This window comes from Lampetra planeri, chromosome 4, assembly GCF_965212315.1.
Source record: "Lampetra planeri chromosome 4, kcLamPlan1.2.h2, whole genome shotgun sequence".
In the NCBI taxonomy this organism is placed as follows: Eukaryota; Metazoa; Chordata; class Hyperoartia; order Petromyzontiformes; family Petromyzontidae; genus Lampetra; species Lampetra planeri.
In genome coordinates this window covers 7453477-7473347 of record NC_136110.1, presented here as the reverse complement: position 1 = coordinate 7473347, position 19871 = coordinate 7453477, and the positions used below count along the sequence as shown (strand labels likewise).

The following is a 19871-nucleotide window of genomic DNA, read 5'->3' as shown; positions in this document are numbered from 1 at the left end:
TGGTGGAGTGGTGATGGAAGCGATTGTGTATCGGGACGGTGGTGGTGGTGGTGGAGGGGAGGAGGTGGTGGTGGTGGAGTACGTGGGTGGGAGGACGCGGATGGTGCCGGTGGTGGAGGCAATGGCGTGTTGGGAAAGTGGTGGTGGTGGTGGATGGGAGGGGTTGGTGGTTTTGTCCAAACGCGTGCTGAACCGCAAGGAGGGCAGGAGTTATACCTTCGCTGTGTGTGTATGTATGTGTGTCGGCGTGTGTGTGCGTGCATGTGTGTGTGTGTGAGTATATATATGCAGGATAAGGCACGTCATACTAGTAGGTGTTTCCATGGTGATTCGCTTTATAAAAGTGATGGCAGGAGCCAACTTCGTCTGTCCATGCAAGCAGGGACGAGACAGAGCTGTAATCATCACCACCACCACCAACTTTGAAGCGAGCTCTCTCTCTTCGCTCCACCTTTACCAAGTGAGTCCATCCCTCTGTCATTGTCGCATTCGACTTAAAATACAGCTTGCCCGGCGCACGCCCATTAGACATTATTAGTATCATGCTCAGGTTTTCTTTATTGTACAACATTTTGATTCGTTAAAAGTAAAACAAAAAAGTTCCAATGTATTGCCTGATTCTACGATTATGTATGCTTCAACCAACCCGCATGGTCAAACAGCCCGCAATTCCGACACAATTACCGTGCTATTTATTTGCGAGTGTCTTGTTTGTGTGGTTGTTTTTATTTGATATCACGTCGAGTGCGGATGGCTTTTTAAAAAGTTACGAGGCGGGTCGTGGTCACTGGCTCGAGTCTCCGTCTCGTGAGCGAGACAACGTTGTGAATGTTTCCAAGGGTCTATGATGATGATGATGATTTATTTTAGTAATTAAACAAACAACAAAGCACCCGCTTGATGAACTTTATGTGCGTGAAAACCGATGGACTTAACTGAATCAGTTTTATTTTCTTATCAAACTTCCGAAAAAAAAGTTTTCCGTATTTTGATTGCTAATAATTTTGGCAAAAAAAAAATCGCATCTTCCTCTTTAATGCATTGTACAAACGATCGCAACTTTTGTCAACACGCTGACATTTAAAAAGAGAGAAGTGGTTACGAACTTTGCAGCAGGTGGTGGGAGAGGGCATTCATTTTAACTTCTCAATTGACTTTACGCAAAACACGTAACATACGTCAACACTTGAGAGATAGAGAGAGAAACATCACACCGACAACGCAACCCAAGCACCGAGATCCTCTGCGAGTCTGTGGAAGACAATCAACCAACCACCTTACTTACCTTTTCAAAACCAAATCGCGCATCATCGCAGTCGCATCCGCATCAAACGACCACGGGCTTAATGATCGATGCCCCGCCGCTCAACATCTCAGCCGAGAGCTAGCAAACTCCTCCGCTCTGCGAGCCGGCGAAATCGTCGACATCGTCCATTCGCGGTGCAGCCACAGGTCCACCACTTCGCGAGTCTCCGTCTTGCTCGGCAAATCTCGCGTCTCTCCTCGACACCACCCGCTCGCCCCGCACGTACCCGCAGTGCGAACCGCGCGCGTTTGACCGCAGCGATTAAGTAAGCAAGCGGGCGACGCGTTTGTCTGTCCGTCCGTGCGTCTTTGGTACGCGGCGGGAAGAGTGAGCCGACTCGGTGAGTCTGCGGCCGCTAGGTGGTACTGTTTGGTTTTCTGATTAAAACACCCAACAACAACAACAAAACACGGATTGATGTTCTTTCGCTTCTCCCCCCCCCTTTACTCTTTCCCACGCGGCGTTCCGCCGAAATGCGGACTTAAGAATTGTCTCACCGTGATCGCTAAGCGCCGAGATGCAGGCCGCGCGCGTCGGAATCTCGAGCCGTTTTGCTGATGCTGTTGCTGCTGTTGCTGCTGTTGCTGCTGCTGTTGCTGCTGCTGTTGCTGCTGTTGCTGCTGCTGCTGTTGCTGCTGTTGTTGTTGCTGCTGCTGTTGTTGCTGCTGTTGCTGCTGTTGTTGCTGCTGCTGTTGTTGCTGCTGCTGCTCTTCGCTCGTGATTCACGCGCAAGGCGGCGGGGGGGGGGCAGCCGTGACTCGGCACGCCGAGGACACGTCCGCCTCGTTCGCCTTTCTTCCACTCAACACGATCGCTCCACCGCAGGCAGCCTCGTGCGCAACCGAGGCTACGATAGCAACGGACACAATCCGTCGATCCGATGTTCATCGCGTGGCCGTGCGCGCGCGTGTGCGATGAACGAGGGCGGCGCGTGTGTCCATGCGTACAAACAACACACGCCTCGTTCGTTTTACGCGCACACACACACACACAAACTCGAAAAGTTCGCTCCGAGAAAAGCGCCCACATCGCGCAGGGAGCGCGCACAGTCAATGCAAAAGTGCTGTCACCAGTTGCACGTGCGTGCGCGCGTGTGTACACAAACATAACGAACTCGAGTTGGCGTTAACTAAAGTCTAAATGAACAAACGTATATTTCTTTAGACACATAAATCAGATCCGACGAGCGCTGCTTTATTGCACCGCTTCTTGCCTCCCCCCCCCACCTCCTCCAGCACCTCCGATTAGCACGGCGCGAAAGAAGTTCAACATACAGACAGACAGTTCGTACGTACATGATGCAATCCGAGCGCACGATCTCGCCGCGCGCTCCAAGTCACACGCAGACGCGAGCTGATAAACGCGCGACTTCGACACGCCGGGTGCAGCCGGAGAGTTGCCGATCTCTCTCTCCGTGCAACTCTGGAGCCCCGCTTGGCACCGCCGCTGCTGCTGCTGCCGCTGCTGCCGCCGCTGCTGCCGCTGCTGCTGCCGCTGCAGTAGAGACTCTCCATGTTGACAGTCTATAGGGCTATTCCGTTTCATTGCTGGCTCCGGCTTGCGGGTGGCGCGGACTACGATGTGTGCTGCGCTGTTGGCAGTGGTGGTGCCGCTGCTGCTGCTGCTGCTGGCGCTGTGTTAAGAGTGAGAGTGGTGGCGGTAACGACGGTGGCGGTGATGACGCTGGTGACGATTGCCATGCCGGTCGCGAGTGTTCGTGGAGATGGTCAGAGTGCTGAGTGGTGCGAGTGGCGCGTGAGCTGGTGACACTCGTGGTTCTGGTGTCGGTGGTGCTGACGATGATGGTACTGGTGCGGTGGTGTCGATGGTGCTGACGATGACGGTGCTGGTGGGGGTGGTGCTGACGACGGGGTGGTGTCGGTGGTGCTGACGATGATGGTGCTGGTGTCGGTCGTGCTGCTGCCGTTGGCGGTAACGACAACAGCGCACGTTGACGAGCGATGCGAGTTGATGGTGCCCGATGTTGACGGCGAGTCGGGGGAATCCCCTCGGTCTGCGCGGTGTGACGACAACCCGGGCGCGAGCAACAGACTCGTAGCGTGTCTCCGCGCACTGCGCTCAACTCGCGGAAGCGGCGGCAGCAGCATCAGTAGCAGCGGCAGCAGCGCCGACCCCCTGTGCAATATAAACCAAGCCCCTGCCTCGACGAACCCCCCCCACCACCACTCACTCGCATATGACAACACGATGTCCACCTCTCTCGTGTCTCGTGTCTCTTGGCAGAGCGGCACCGGCAAAATTAGCAGCGCCCACGAATGTTTGACATCCCAGAGACGTTCGTCCCAAACTCACGGCGACAACCTCGAAACTTTCCCCGTACGCGCGCGCGCGCGTTTCGCCGTGCGCAAAGTCGCACGCGAAGCAGGACGCGTCCTGTCCACGAACATTACGCGCGTGTTCCTTTATTGACCGTAGTTCTGTTGTGCTATTCGAACCAACTCCCCCCCCCCCGATCCCGCCCCCGCCCTCCAACTCCCTCTTCCGCACCTCCTCATCCGTCGCCTTTGCCTGATCCGATCGACCACCAAGCAACCCCACCAACCTTCAACAACCGCCCGCCGGCAACTCAACTCCGTGGCGCCCGACGCGGAGCAGGGGACCCAGCGCGCGCCGGCGACGTGAGACGCCGCAGGGAGACGACAGAGAGAGATCGACAGAGAGAGAGCGCGAGAGAGAGCGCAAGAGCGATGCTTCTGCTACCCAGCCTCGACGCGGTGTCGGCCGCGAGCACCGTCACCGCGTGCCTCGCCTCGCTCGTGCTCCTCGTCACCGTCGTGCAGCAGCTGTGGAGGCTCCGCTGGGCGGCGGGCAGAGACAAGAGCAGCGCGCTGCCGCTGCCCAAAGGCTCCATGGGCTTCCCCGTGGTGGGAGAGACGTTCCACTGGATGGTGCAGGTGAGGCGGCTGGAGGAGGAGGAGGGAGTTGCCGGGGTTGATGGATGAGTTGCGGACGCGCGCGCGGCTCGATTGTTGCGTTAATGCGCGCGTTCCTCGCTCCACGCTCGCTCCCCACTCGCTCACTCACGCTCCCCACTCACTCACTCACACTCACTCACGCTCGCTCCCCACTCACTCACACTCACTCACACTCCCCACTCACTCACGCTCGCTCCCCACTCACTCATACTCACTCATTCACACTCCCCACTCACTCACGCTCCCTACTCACTCACGCTCGCTCGCTCTCCACTCACACTCACTCACACTCCCCACTCACTCACGCTCGCTCCCCACTCACTCACGCTCTATCACGCTCTCTCACGCTCGCTCCCCACTCACTTACGCTCCCCACTCACACTCACTCACTCACACTCACTCACTCACGCTCCCCACTAACTCACGCTCCTCACACACTCACTCACTCACGCTCTCTCGCGCTCCCCACTCTGCTCACTCACTTACCCACTCACTCGCTCACTCACTCGCTGACGCTCGCTCCCCACTCACTCACGCTCCCGACTCACTCACGCTCCCCACTCCGCTCACGCTCCTCACTCACTCAAAAACCCACTCACTCGCTCACTCACTCACTCACGCTCCCCACTCACTCACGCTCCCCACTCACGCTCCCCACTAACTCACTCACTCACGCTCTCTCACGCTCCCCACTCCGCTCACTCACTTACCCACTCACTCACTCGCTGACGCTCGCTCCCCACTCACTCACGCTCCCCCACTCACTCACGCTCCCCACTCCGCTCACGCTCCTCACTCACTCACAAACCCACTCACTCACTCACGCTCCCCACTCGCTCACTCGCTCACTCGCTCACTCGCGCTCCCCACTAACTCACTCACTCACGCTCCCCACTCACTCGCTCACTCACTCACGCTCCCCACTAACTCACTCACGCACGCTCACCACTCACTCACGCTCCCAACTCACTCACTCACATACCCACTCACTCACTCACGCTCTCTCACGCTCCCCACTAACTCACTCACGCACGCTCACCACTCACTCACGCTCCCCACTCACTCACGCTCCCCACTCACTCACGCTCCCCACTAACTCACTCACGCTCCCCACTCACTCACTCACGCTCTCTCACGCACCCCACTCCGCTCACTCACGCTCGCTCCCCACTCACTCACTCACGCTCGCTCACTCACTCACGCTCCCCACTCACTCACGCTCGCTCGCTCTCTCACGCTCCCCACTAACTCACTCACGCTCCCCACTAACTCACTCACGCTCTCTCACGCACCCCCCACTCCGCTCACTCACTCACGCACGCACTTGGAACGCCGCCAAGGCCACAGTGGTGAATATGTCGACTCCGGATTCGATGTTTGTCGACGCGGCGCGTTACCACGCCAGCGACTCGGGACGACGTCGCAACGACGAATCGTCCCGCGTGCAGGTGCCCCGCATCGCGAGACCGCTTGGGAGGAGGGGGGGGGGTCGTCGTCCAGCAGTGGATTGATCACGGCCAATGATGGTAACACTTTAGGCAGCAGCAGCAGCAGCAGTTTGCTTGTTGTTCTTTCTACATCGAGTTGGCGGTGAGGACCGCGCTTCTCCGTGACTCTGGGGACCTGGAGGCTCGCGGGACACTCGCGGGAGGGCGGTCTCGTCCGCGCTCTTCGCTCCCCGTGCGCGATGCACAGGCGCAGCAGGAGGCAGCAACAGCAAGTCGACACCGTCGATTGCTCCGCATGATTCTTCAGCAACATTTTGTCAATCCGCTGCTGGATGAGAGCCCCCCCACCCCGCCCACCCCGTGCCGTGCCACGCGGCGTAGTCGGTCGCGATTTTAGGAGCGCGCCACGTGGGTGATCACCACCGCCGATGTCCGCTGCGCCACCGATTTCCTCGCCCCCCCCTCCTCTCCTTGAGCGGCCCAACACACCGACAGAGACTCAGAGAGGCGTGCGAGACTGTTGGGGTGGGGTGGGGTGGGCAGCGCGAACACGCCCGGCCGTCACTCGCTGGCGTTCGCCTCGAGCGGGAATCGAACTCGGGTCGCCGGGGTCTCGTAACCGCTTGCTGGTACCGCCGCTTGCAACGTACAGCCCAGATATATACATTGCACACACACACACAGCCCAGATAGATACATTGCACACACACACACGTGCAGCCCAGATAGATACATTGCACACACGCATGTGTATGCGTTGTTACCCTGACACTATCAAAGGCAAAGACAAAGATTCCCCCCGTATAGCCTGTAACAGACTGTTGGGGCAAGTGCTGTTAGCCAGCACCTATGAAGGCCGGCACGGCACACGAGGGGGTGGGTGGGTGGTCAACACCACGCCGGGCCGCCTTTGTCTCTCCAGTGGCGATGTACTCATTTGAGGCTGAGTCGACCTAGGGGAGGCCCAGGACCGGTTCAGATAATCGTCACTGGGTGTTGGTGGCCGTGAGCGGCGAATCGAACTCGGGTGCGTTGCGCAGCGATGCTGACCGCTCCACCACCGCTCCCCCCACACAGCAGCACGCACCAACACACAATCACACACCCTGCTGACAACACCCACTGACACACTCACACACCCTTCTGACAACACCCACAGACACACCCACACACGCGTCGTAGGGCCTGGCTATCCACACACGTCTCTGTCTCTCTCGACACGTCACCCATCAATAAGGCAAACATCCACCAACCTACTCGCAGCTGTACACCCAACCACAAAGATAGACAAAGATCCCCCGTATAGCCTTAACAGACTGTAGGGGCAAGTGCTGTTAGCGAGCACCTATGAAGGCCGGAACGGTACACGAACGAGGGGGTGGGTGGCCAGGACCACGCCCGACCGCCTTTGTCTCCCCAGTGGCGATGTTTACACACCGCACCAGGTACTCATTTAAGGCTGAGTCGACCTAGGGGAGGCCCAGGACCGGTTCAGATAATCGTCACTGGTTTTAGCCGTGAGCGGGAATCGAACTAGGGTCGCCAGGTTCATAGCGCAGCGCGCTAACCGCTACACCACCGCTCCCCACGCACACACACAGACACACACAGACACACACACCCACACACACCCACACACACCCACACCACCACAAGTTGCTGTTTGCGAGCCGACACGATGCATGAGAACTACGAATAGGTTTCATCCTTTCTGGCAATAAAACAGTTGCGTTAAGGTGTTAAAACTCCAAACTGAATCCCCTTTATCAAGGAATCCAGTCTGTATTAACCGACACGCAATTTTGATGAACGTGCAAACAATAAAAAAACATGCTCTGATAAAATAATAATAATTAAAGATGCATTGTCTTTGAAACTGATTGGTCCGCACCAGAGACAGCTTTCTTTTTGAGCCTCGTTCTTAAACGGTGTTAGACCAGAGGACGCCTTTTGTTGCCAGAAAAAAGGGGAAAAAACTATTCTCATATTTTGGTACTGGCAAAGGAGGTCCCATAAGGCGAACATCTTAAAAGTGTCGAAGACAATGCCATATATAATTATCAGAGCGTGTTTTTGTTGTTGTTTGCTTGTTCACCGCAATAACTGTGTGTGGTTAATGCAGCCATTAAGATGTTTTAACACCTTAACACAACTACTTTATTGCCAGAAAGGATCAAACCTATTCTCATATTTTACTAAACTTGCAAGAAAGGTTCCATGTTACGGCGCATGAGTTCGGTTGGGTCGCCTCGAAACCACGCCCGGCCGCCTTTGTCTCCTCCATAGTGGCGATGTTTACACGTCCGCGCACAAGGTACTCAATTTGAGGCTGAGCCGACCTAGGGCCGGGCCCAGAACCGGTCATTGGATTGTGGCGCAGTTTGCGCAAAGCACTGCCGCTCCAAAGACAAAGGTCCCCCACGTAGACTTTAACAGGGTGTTGGGGCAAGTGCTGATCGCGGTCACCGTTGAAGGCCGTGCGCGGCCTTCAAAGGATGGGTGGCCAGTTCCACGCCCGGCCGCCTTTGTCTCCCTGGCAGCGATGTTCACACACCGCAACAGGTACTCATTCGAGGCTGAGTCGACCTAGGCGTCAACCCAAGGTCGGGTCAGATAATCGTCACTGGTGCTGGCCGTGAGCGAGATTCAAACTCGGGTCGCCCGGGTTCGCAAAGCGACGCACCCTACGAACCCACGCTACCGCTCCCACGACCGCCTTTGTCTCCCCGTTGGCGATGTTGACACACCACCGTACCAGGTACTCATTTGAGTACGAGTCGACCCAACAGGACGCTGCTCAGACAATCGTCACCGACGCCTCGCCGCTGAGCGGGATTAGAACCCGGGTCTCCGGGTAACGCTATAACCGCTGCGCGACCACCGGCACATCCCTCGCCGCTAACTCACCGTGTGTTTGTGTGCGGGGTGGTGGTGGTGGTGGTGGAGCGCAGGGTTCACGCTTCCACGCGTCTCGCCGGGAGCGCTACGGCAACGTGTTCAAGACGCACCTGCTGGGACGGCCCGTGGTGCGCGTGACGGGCGCCGAGAACGTGCGCCGAGTGCTCATGGGCGAGCACGCGCTCGTCAGCTCGCAGTGGCCGCTCAGCACCCGCCTCTTGCTGGGAGCCAACAGCCTGGGCATGTCCGTGGGCGACGCGCACAGGAACAAGCGCAAGGTAACACCACCACCACCACCACCACCCCAGCTCCCTCTCCAAGTACGCACAACGACGTGGCCGCGTCCACCGCGGCTGCGTTGTCTCACCCCGCACCGCCACTTAGCGTCGCGACGCAATGTGTAAATGCTGTACTCCGTGCGGTGGCTTGAGCGATGTAAGCGTGGTCGTGGCGCAAGGAATGAAATGGGGCCCCCCATTTGGATTTCCCCCTCTGGACCATGGACCCCTTGGGGGGGGGGGGAACCCCCTCTGGACCACGGGAGAGAGAGCGGCCCTCGGGAAAACAGACACTGCGTGCGGGCTTGCAGGAGGCACGCCAAAACGCGGCGATGTTTTGTGCGCCAGGCGAGGTGGCTCCTCGGGGCTGTCACGTGTGAGGGTGTCCGAAGGCTCGCCGCTGCTGGGCAGGAGGAGGGTTCACGGGGCAGACTCCCCAGGTGCCATGGGTTGACCGGCGGCCGTGATGGCCAAATGAAATGAAATAAAATAAAACTCCGCTGCGTTTTAGCCGCCCGGCGCTCCGCTTGGCACGCGCGCAAAACTTTTGAGCTGCCTCAAAACTTCGCGGCCACGCTCTTTGCCCCGCTGCCGCACTGAGTCGCGACCTAGGGAGAGGGTGGGGGCGAGAGGGAGAGAGGTGGGGGGCTAGTTCGGTCACTGAACGGCACGGAGGAGAGTTCGTCTGTCCTAGCTTGTGAACAGTGAGGGCTTGAGAACCATCATGTCATATTGGCCGGAACGCCCTGGGAATAACGTTTCCACGCCACGCCCATTCTATGAACAGATTTATGTAGGTAGAAACCTGTTCATAGGATTATAGGAAGACACGTTGCCGTATTCTTGGAGTATTTTTAGTAAGGCGTACCTTGTACACGAGCGTAGAATCTAGGGGTATACTCGGAGCAAGTTTTGACTTTGTGGTTCACACCCTGATGACAATGATGAGAAGCAATAAACGTGGTTCAGAGGCCAGAGATCTGAGCCAGTGCCACAGAGATCCTGGAATCGAATCCGTGTGAAGGTTGTCGAGTGGTGTAAGGGTTAGTGATATTGAGCCAGCACCACCAACACCTGGGTTCGAATCCAGGTGAAGGTGCCCAGGTGGATTACGGGTTAGTGACATTGAACCTGCGCCAGAGTCAAGGTGAAGGAGGCTAGGTGGGTGAGCGATTAGGGCTTTGAGCTGGCACCACTGAGTCACTGGGGTCACACCTGGATTTCAGCCAGCTGCGATTAAACCGGGTTCTCAAGTCTAGTGAGATAATGGTCTCAGCCCAATCACCAATGGCTGCACAAAAGACCACCCCTTTGAAAATTGTGTTTTCATTAAAAATGGCTTATTCCAGGTCTGGGAATAAAACAAAAAGGCAATTTTATGTGCATCAAATAATGCACGAAGGGCATATTAAGACAGGTCTGTATTTATAGGCCTATTAAAGAAGATTCAAAAGTAGTTATGTAATGTTACCTTCCAAGATCCTTCTCTGACATGCGCTGATACACTGCTAGCTGCAAGAATTTTGGATGGAAATGTCTTCATATCATCACAAGATAATGCTCATAGCACAATGCGGGCAGGCGGCAGCAGCAGCAGCAGCCACGCGATGAGCCGCCACCAACAATCGCCCATTGTAATCAGCCAAATAACGAGCGTTTACAATCGGAACACGATTACGAAATCCCTGACCTCACCGCCGTTAAACTCCCCCCCCTCCCCTTCCTCCCCCTGCCCACCCTCCCTACAGGTGATGGCGCAGGTGTTCAGCCACGCGGCGCTGGAGGGCTACCTGCCGCAGGTGCAGCAGATGGTGCGCGCTGCCGTGTCGCGCTGGCGAGACTGCCCCGGCGTCGTGACGGTGTACCCCGAGTGCAAGACACTGACGTTCCGCGTGGCGCTGCACGTGGTGGTGAGCTCGCGCATCGCGTCCCACGAGGAGGCGCTGCTCGCCGACGCCTTCGAGCAGTTCGTCGAGAACTTCTTCTCACTGCCGCTCGACGTGCCCTTCAGCGGCCTGCGCAAGGTGAGGAGGAGCGAGGAGGACGGAGGGCGGAGGGCGGCCCGCGTGCGTGCGTGCGTGGCGACACGGTGGGGCACACCCCGGGACTACTGTCCACACCAACGATGAATTTGTCCAACCCCGACCACGGGATCTGTCCACCCCAACCCGCACTCCTGTCCACCCCCCCACCCCCAAATCTGTCCACCCCACCACGGAATCTGTCCACCCCACCACGGACTCTGTCCACCCCACCCCGCACTCCTGTCCACCCCCCCACCCTCGAATCTGTCCACCTCACCACGGACTTTGTCCACCCCACCACGGACTCTGTCCACCCCAACCCGCACTCCTGTCCACCCCACCCCCAAATCTGTCCACCCCAACTTGGACTCTGTCCACCCCACCCCCGACTTCTGTCCACCCCACCACGGAATGTGTCCACCCCACCGTGGACTCCTGTCCGGTGTGGGGTGGACGTACCGATGAAGTTACTTTATTTTACGTACACTTGCATCTTCGCAATGGGAAAGGGTTCGTCGCGAGAAGACGTGGGCACGCTCGAGGCGTCGTGTTGACGGACTGCCGAGAATGACGAGCGGTCTCGGGCAGTGCACGTCGCTCGTAGGGACGATGATCCCGCACCTACGATTTTCATGGTTGGCTACGTACGGCGCAAAAGAAGTTGAACACACACACACACACGTGTCCACTGTAGAGACGGAGCGATGAGATCGGCCTCGTGGCTCACAGACAGGAGCTCGACGGGTGGAATTCATCCGGCAGTGGATAGAACATGCCTGACGATGAAGATGCGATGTGTAGCGATGAACGCGGTGATTTTCGTGAATGTGTTCTTTTTTTTATTGTCATCGTCAATGTTTGTGTTTAGTTTGTTGTCCTTCCCCCCCGCCGCATCTCCAATTGTCACGGTTGTCTAAGTACGGTGCGAAAGAAGTTCAACATGCGTACATACGTTAACGATTAAAGGGGGTGTTTGTGGTCGACTGGAGAGGAACGGCGCACGTTTTCTCACTCGTATGTCAACCCCGCCATCGGCAGAAGTGTAGACCCTGAAAGTTCATTTCAGTTTGCTCATCGCCCTTTGGCTGTCCCATACCGAGAAGGGATTTAATAATAGCCGAGTGCCGTGTCGAGTCTTGCGCGATTCAGTCAAGCCCGGTCAAGCCTTCCCCGTCAATGAATCTTGTTTTGGTTCGATGAGCCGCAGGTGAAAAAAAATATATCTATTTATCAGAAGAAGAGGAAGAAAACTACTCCGTGGGTTTAGATATTTCCCCGCTGTCACTCGTACTCAGGGCGAGAACCGTCCGCAGGATTTAGAGTTTGCAATCGATGCAAATTTACCCGCGCTGTGCGACCGTGGTTCGGTTCGCGGCGCAACGTGGAGCGGACTCTGCGCGCTTTGACCTCACGACAGCGGCCGGGACTCACGCCCGGGAGATGGAGCGATGAAGTCAGCTCGTTCCGCAGCAGTTAGATGGAACGTTGCATCTCGATAAAATATGTTCGCAACTTAGACACCGTGGGTATGTTGTGTTTCATTATTGAGATTTGAACAACCGTGCCTGATATGCAGCAGGTCATTGGTTCGAACCAGACCCTGACGCCTGTAGATTTGAAGTTTGCATGTCTCCCTCCCCGTGGTCGCGTGGATTTTTCTCTGGATCCTCCAGGTTTTTCCCTACACATTTAGAAACATACGTTTAGAGTATTTGTCTGCTCTAACTTTCTACGTGACAAGTCACTTCGTTGAGCTATCATTTGTGGGCAGGTCGCTTGTAAAACGAACTATACAGCTCAGTGGGCCTTACCTGGTAAAATGAAATGTAGTTCTGTCGTTTTAGTTTACTTGCTGCTCTGAATGAGAGTGGCTTCACCATCCACCCCTGACTCTGTGTCCCCCCCCCCATCTGCCGCAGGGCCTCAAGGCCAGGAAGGTGTTGCACGGTTACCTGGACAAGCTCCTTCGCGACAAGCGCGAGCGGCCGGAGCTCAAGGAGTCCCAGGACGCCATGGACATCCTCATCAGCAGTGCTAAGGAGCATGGCAAGGAGATGTCCATGCTGGAGCTGAAGGTGAGAGGACGCAGATCTTCTCCAAAAACCCGCGGCGGTCGTCATCCCTGTCAGCCACGCAGAGCCTCTCCGCCTCTCAGATTTAGTTCGATTCTCCTTGCCGACGTCTGTACTTATGTGCGTTGAACTTCTTTCGCATCGTACGTAGACAACCGTGCGAATCGGAGGCGCAGGGGAAGGATGACAAACTAAACACACAAAAACGGGAATGTGCAGTGATTGAAAACGTTTTCTTTTCGGCATCACTGGTGGTGGTGGCGATGCACGTGGTCTGTAATCCTGCAGTGCGGAGGCGAGGGTTCTGGGAATCACACAAATGTTGTGGGCGTTGAGGTGCCATACCCTGACTCGCCAGAAGGTGGCACCAGCAAGTGGACAAAATCGCCATCTGTTTGCATCTGTACGGGGATAGAGTGCAGCTCCCTCGCACAATGGTATTTGTTTTCTTTGGGTGCTCTGGTTTCCTCCCACTTGTGTAATAAGCATCTCACCAATAATTGGCTGACATCTTAAAATAAAACCCCAATGTAGCGGGACACTCGCCAAAAGAGTAAATACGTGCATTTGAAATCTTTATTATAATCACGATAGAATTAAGCTTTCTAAAAGCACTCCATTCCCATCTCGCTCGCCTCTTCGCTTCGTTATTTTTATCCCGGTCCATAGAGTTTTTTTTGCAAAAAAATCAATACGCGGCGGGAGTCATTTGAGTTTTTTTTTGTGGTGGGGCAGTTGCGGTACCCTGGTCAGCTGACCGGTCAGTGCCGTGGAGGGTTCATGGCGTGGTCCACGACCACTGCTGAAGCGCGTCGCGTTAACGGGCCGATTTGCAGACGCGATAGGCGGGTGGGCGCGCGGGTGCCGACACGTCGGGCACGTGTTGCTCACGCTGCGAGCGCGGGAGCGTTGGCATCGGGTGATGACGAGGCTGAATCCCTGGCTACCGCTGGATTCCCCCGCTCGTCCCCGGTTCCTCCCCGCACCTCCGAGTCGTCGTCGTCGTCACTCTGTTCCTCTCTACGAGAGCGAGCGAATACTCTGCGACGCTTTACAAGTTCAAATTAGTGTCACACTGGTCAACAACAAAAAACATTTTTTTCTGGCCTGGACTTTTGCGGCTGTTTTAGACTAATGTCAGGGTGCTGATTCCAATATCTTATCTCAGATTTGCTCTATCACATCTCATTTTATGCTATCGGCATAACCCATTTTCATTGATTTTACCCGAAATTAACTCTGTCACTTATGATTGCAAGTTGTTGCGAGTCAGTGACTGTTTTAGTGTTAAAATATGGTGTTGTATTTTTAGGAGAGTGTGTTTATAATATCATTTTATGTAGATATCCATATTTATTTAATATTTTTCTTCTGCAGTTTTTATTGAAAATGCAATATTTGATATCTCAAAAACCTGATGTGATAGACAAAAACCAGATTTGGAATCAGCACATTAAAACCGTTGGAATACCTTATGCCAGAAAAAGTGTATTGACTAGTGTTATTGTTAGCCTCCCCAAGAAATATGCAAACGTTGGTTCAACGTTGGCCCAACGTGACACGTTTACCGGGCTCTTCCATCTTCGTGCAATTGCATCGAAGTTTTGACCCGCTCTGCATGTGAACAAATACAAAGACAAATACATCTCCCGTATAGCCTTGACAGACTGTTGGGCAAGTGTTGCTAGCGAGCGCCTATGAAGGCGGACACATGGCAAGCGAGGTCAGGAAGATGGAGGGGGGTGGTTGGCCAGCCCCTCACCCAGCCAGATTTGTCTCCCTAGTGGCAATGTTTATTTATTCACTGCCCCTGGTTATTCATTTGAGGCTGAGTCAACCGAAGGGAGGCACAGAACCGGTTCAGATAATTCACTATGTAACACGATTTTGTTCCTTCGTAGTAAGTGTTATTTTCTAATTGCGTACGCCTCAAAAGTGCAAAAAATGGCTATTATTCCACACAAACTTTGCTTTTGTGACCCGGACTTGATGTGAAGGAATGACACAAATGCACACACTACGTTTTCTCAAATAGGTAAATTTCAAAATATCACTGTCCTGGTCACAAAAGCAAAGTTTGTGGGGAATTATAGCTATTTTATGCACTTTTGAGGCATAAGCAATTAGGAAACAACACTTACTACCCAGGAACAAAAAATAAATACATTTGTTACACAGTGTTATTAACGGAGTGGATTATTAACTTTGCTTTTGTGTCCTGGTCACAAAAGCAAAGTTTGGGGGGAATAATAATAATAATAGCCAGTTTCTGTCCGTTTGATGCATAAGCAATTAGAACATAAAACTTACTACCCAGAACAACTTTTATTTTTCTTTTTTTTGTGACACATCATTGTCATACTCTTAGGCTTTTTTCGGGCGAAGTCACGTAGGTAAAAAATGTAAATAAAATTAATAGAAGTAATAATAGAAATAAAATAATAAATCACGACGTTTCGGAGGCAACACAAACTTCCGTCATCATCGCCAGCCAACGCAGCCCTTTGCCCGCCGGTGGGGCTCATCACGCGTACACGCGCGCGTTCGTATGTAGAGCGCACACGCGCCTGTCCGTATGTAGAGCGCACACGCGAGTGCTGCCGTGGGTTTTCACAAGCGAGAGATGCAACCCACCCCGCTCCGCACACGCGCTCACCCCCCTGTACGCTCGCCCCCCTGTACGCTCTACTACGCACACGCAAAAAGGAAGCGGCCGTGGAGCTGATCTTCGCCGCGCACGCCACCACGGCGAGCGCCAGCACGTCGCTCGTGCTCCAGCTGCTCAAGCACCCCGACGCGCTGGCGCGCCTGCGGCGGGAGCTCGCCGATGCCGGCCTCGGCGGTGGCGGCGGTAGCGGCGGTAGCGGGGGGGTAGCGGCGGAGGCGGGAACGTCGGAGGGGCCGCTGCTCACCCTCGGACGCCTCGTCGGCCTGCGCTACCTCGACTGCGTCGTCAAGGAGGTGCTGCGCCTGCTGCCGCCCGTGTCCGGCGGATACCGCACGGCGCTCAAGACCTTCGAGCTCGAGGTTTGTTCCCTGTGGGGCCTGGGGGGGGGCCGGTGGGGGGGGGTTTGCCCTCAAACTTTTGACTTTTGAGGCACCGGGGCTACAGGCCCCCCCTGAAACCTCTGCGTTAATCGGGCCCCGGATCGTTGTTACAGGTCACAGGTCATTGTTACAGGTCATAGGTCATTGTTACAGGTCACAGGTCATTGTTACAGGTCACAGGTCATTGTTACAGGTCATAGGTCATTGTTACAGGTCATAGGTAGTTGTTACAGGTCACAGGTCATTGTTACAGATCACAGGTAATTGTTACAGATCACAGGTCATTGTTACAGGTCATAGGTCATTGTTACAGGTCACAGGTCATTGTTACAGGTCACAGGTCATTGTTACAGGTCATAGGTCATTGTTACAGGTCATAGGTAGTTGTTACAGGTCACAGGTCATTGTTACAGATCACAGGTAATTGTTACAGATCACAGGTCATTGTTACAGGTCACAGGTCATTGTTACAGATCACAGGTCATTGTTACAGGTTCGTTGATTGAGTGCTGCACGAGTCGAGTGGAACGAAGGCCGAGGGAAATGAAGGGCTGGCCGGGAGCAGGTCGGAGCTGACTTTGGAGAGTTGAACTTGATCGTGAAAAGTGACCAACACCCCCCCCGCCCCCGCCCCCCCACTGTGGCGGTGCGTACCACAGGCCGCTTGTCACACCACAGGCCGCTTGTCACGCGCCGTGCTGAGAGAACGACAGCTGCTAAGCGCATCGCACGAGCGTCACAAGTGGTGGCAGATTGGGGGAGGCTTTCATCTGGCAGTGGATTGATTATGACGATGATGATAGTGGTGGTGAGATATTATCTGCCTTGCCTGATATACAGGTGGTCGTGATTTCTCCCCGTGGTCGCGTGGATTTTTTCCCCGGGCCCTCCGGTTTTCCCCTCCACATTTAGAATCAACATCACGCGTTTAGAGCGTGATAAGCCACTTCGTCGAGCTATCATTTGTGGCCAGGTCGGTTCTAAAAAAAAGAGTGATATAGCTAAATAAATAAATATCTTTCCTTCGTTTCAAACTCCACATGCAACCGCATTCTATTAATTAAACTTTTTGTTTATTGTAGCAGGTAAGACCCAATGATCTGTATAGCTCTTTCAGAAGCGACCTTGCCACAAATGATAGCTCAATGAAGCGGCTTATTATCGCGTGGACATTTATCGCAGCCAAATACAGCAGGCATCGTCCGAGGTCGGGATTGAACCCACGGCCCTCCTGTACACCCGGCGAGGTAGTCAACATCTCCCAGCCCACCGCGGCGCCCACATCCACGCGCTTGACCGTCGCTATTTGCCCTCCGTCGCCCCCCCCCCCGCCCGCCCGCCCGCCCGTTCCCACCCCGCAGGGCTGCCAGATCCCCAAGGGCTGGAGCGTCCTCTACAGCATCCGCGACACGCACGAGACGGCGCCGGCCTTCAGCTCGCCGCTCGACTTCGACCCCGACCGCTTCGGCGCGACGCGCGCCGAGGACTCGAAGGAGCGCTTCAGCTACCTGCCGTTCGGCGGCGGGGTGCGCAGCTGCCTGGGCAAGGAGCTCGCCAAGCTCATCCTCAAGGTGCTGGCCGTCGAGCTCGCCGGCGGCTGCACCTGGGAGCTGGCGAGCGCCGAGTACCCGCGCATGCAGACGGTGCCCATCGTCCACCCGGTGGACGGACTCCACGTGCGTTTCAAGGCCCTGCCCGCCGACGAGGGGGTCGAGAAGAAGCCGCTGGCGGCGGCGGCGGCGGTTCAGGAGAGCGGCGGCGACGCCGAACGGGAGTGACTCCTCCCGCTCGGCGGATCCTCCCGCGTCACGGCGGACGGGGGGATGTGACGCGGAGAGACGACGGAGAGACGGAGGAGAGATGGTGTCGAGGTGTTATGTACCCCTTGCGCGCGTGTCTGTGGGTGCGGGGGGCGGCGTAGCGGTGAGGGTGCCGCGCTACGAGCCCGGCGACCCGAGTTCGATTCCCGCTCACGGCCACCGGCACCAGTGACGATTATCTGAACCGGTCCTGGGCCTCCGCTTGGTCGATTCAGCCTCAAATGAGTACCTGGTGCGGCGCGTAAAATTCGCCACTGGGGAGACAAAGGCGGTCGGGCGTCATGTTGGCCACCCACCCTCTTGTGTGCCGTGCTGGCCTTCATAGGTGCTCGCTAACAGCACTTGCCCCAACAGTATGTTAAGGTTATACGGGGGGGATCTTTGTTTTTTTGTTTGGTTTATTAGGGCACTCTGGTTGCACCGTATGTGGATTAATAACGAATAATAATGCAAATTGTCCCAAGTTCGGATGTGTGTGTGTGTGTGTGTCCGTCTGTGTGTCTCTCTCACTATGTCTGCCTCGCTGCCTTTTACGTATTTTTCGCTATCTGTTTGGGTGTCCCTATTTGCAGTTGTTTGTCTCACTGCCTGTCCGTCTGCTTGGTTTGTGCGTCTGCACGTCTGTCCCTACTTAAATAAGACTTGGGTAGTTGTGAAGGTCTGAATATGCCTGTAAATGCTACTCCTTTGGTAGGACCCCGCTCTAAACATCGGACATCCCAAGCAGTTCCCTCCTGAAAACGAGCCTCGAAAGCCCGTACGCGAAGCGGCGGAGAGGGCCGGATGTGCCATTGTAGTTGACATCGCAATCGGCCGAGTAGGTTTGGAGGTCGCGGTTTGGGGGAGACTTTCATCCAGCAGTGGATCGAGTGATGGGTTCGGCATTGGGTAGGGATAGAGGCAACACGGAAGGTCCCGACGTGAAATCAAATGTCCACGTGTAGCTTCACTCCGGTGGGGGGGTGAAATTAACGTAAGAAAAAAACAACCAATGTCAGTTTGTTAGTGGGTTTGTTGTTGTTGCTGTTACTTTACCATTCACCTTTATCAGTGGCCATGGTGTCGTGGTCAGCGCAACCAGACGAACGATCCAGAGGTCAAGAGGTCAACCGGTTCCACCTCCCGACGCTGCAGTCGAAACAGCGGCGGTGCAAGTGTCTTAGATTGACCCCCCCCCCCCCCACCTTGCCTCCACACCGCCTCTGTCCACCCAGCAGCAATAACGAGTGCTCCACGGTGCATCGGTGGGGTAAAGTGTGGGAAAACTCCCACCTCGTCCACGACGTTAGGCCAGCGTGGAAGAGTAGGCCAAATTACCACCCCCCCCCCGCTCCCTTAAATGGGGGCTCTCTCTGTAAGAGCCCCGTCAGAGGAACGCTCTCCTAGAGCTCTCCCAGTGGAGGCCAGCTGTGGAGAGAGCACGCGACCCCAGGAGCCGCTCTCGTCGTGTTTGCCGAAGCCGCAGATCGACCCACAACCACCAACACCACTCCACCCCACGCTGACTCACAACCACCACAACCACCACCACCCCACACCGACTCACCACCACCACCTTACGCCTACCCACCACCACCACTACCACTCCACCCAACGCTGACCCACCACCACCACCACCCCACGCCGACCCACCACCACCATCAACACCACCACCACCACCCCACGCTGACCCACCACCACCACCACCCCACGCCGACCCACCACCACCACCACCCCACGCTGACCCACCACCACCACCACCCCACGCCGACTACCCACCACCACAACCACCACCACCACTCCACCCCACGCTGACCCACCACCACCACCACCCCACGCCGACCCACCACCACCACCCCACGCCGACTCACAACCACCACCACCACGCTGACTCACCACCACCACCACCACTCCACCCCACGCCGCCCCGCCAGCACCACAACCACCACCACCACAATCACCACCACCACCACTCCACCCAACGCCGACCCACCACCACCACCCCACGCCGACTCACAACCACCACCACCACGACCACCACCACCACCCCACGCTGACTCAC

General features: G+C 55.8%; 1 protein-coding gene across 1 annotated transcript; it reads left to right on the top strand.

Annotated features, from left to right (window-relative positions):
* Nucleotides 1-261: 261 nt before the first annotated feature.
* Nucleotides 262-19554, top strand: LOC144717643 (cytochrome P450 26B1-like). Its single transcript, XM_078593167.1, has 7 exons — nucleotides 262-460; nucleotides 3857-4221; nucleotides 8642-8866; nucleotides 10615-10890; nucleotides 12810-12965; nucleotides 15669-15989; nucleotides 17372-19554. The coding sequence occupies exons 2-7, from the start codon at nucleotides 4015-4017 to the stop codon at nucleotides 17786-17788; spliced, it is 1602 nt and encodes a 533-aa protein (XP_078449293.1). The 5' UTR covers nucleotides 262-460; nucleotides 3857-4014; the 3' UTR covers nucleotides 17789-19554.
* The last annotated feature ends 317 nt before the right edge of the window (nucleotides 19555-19871 follow it).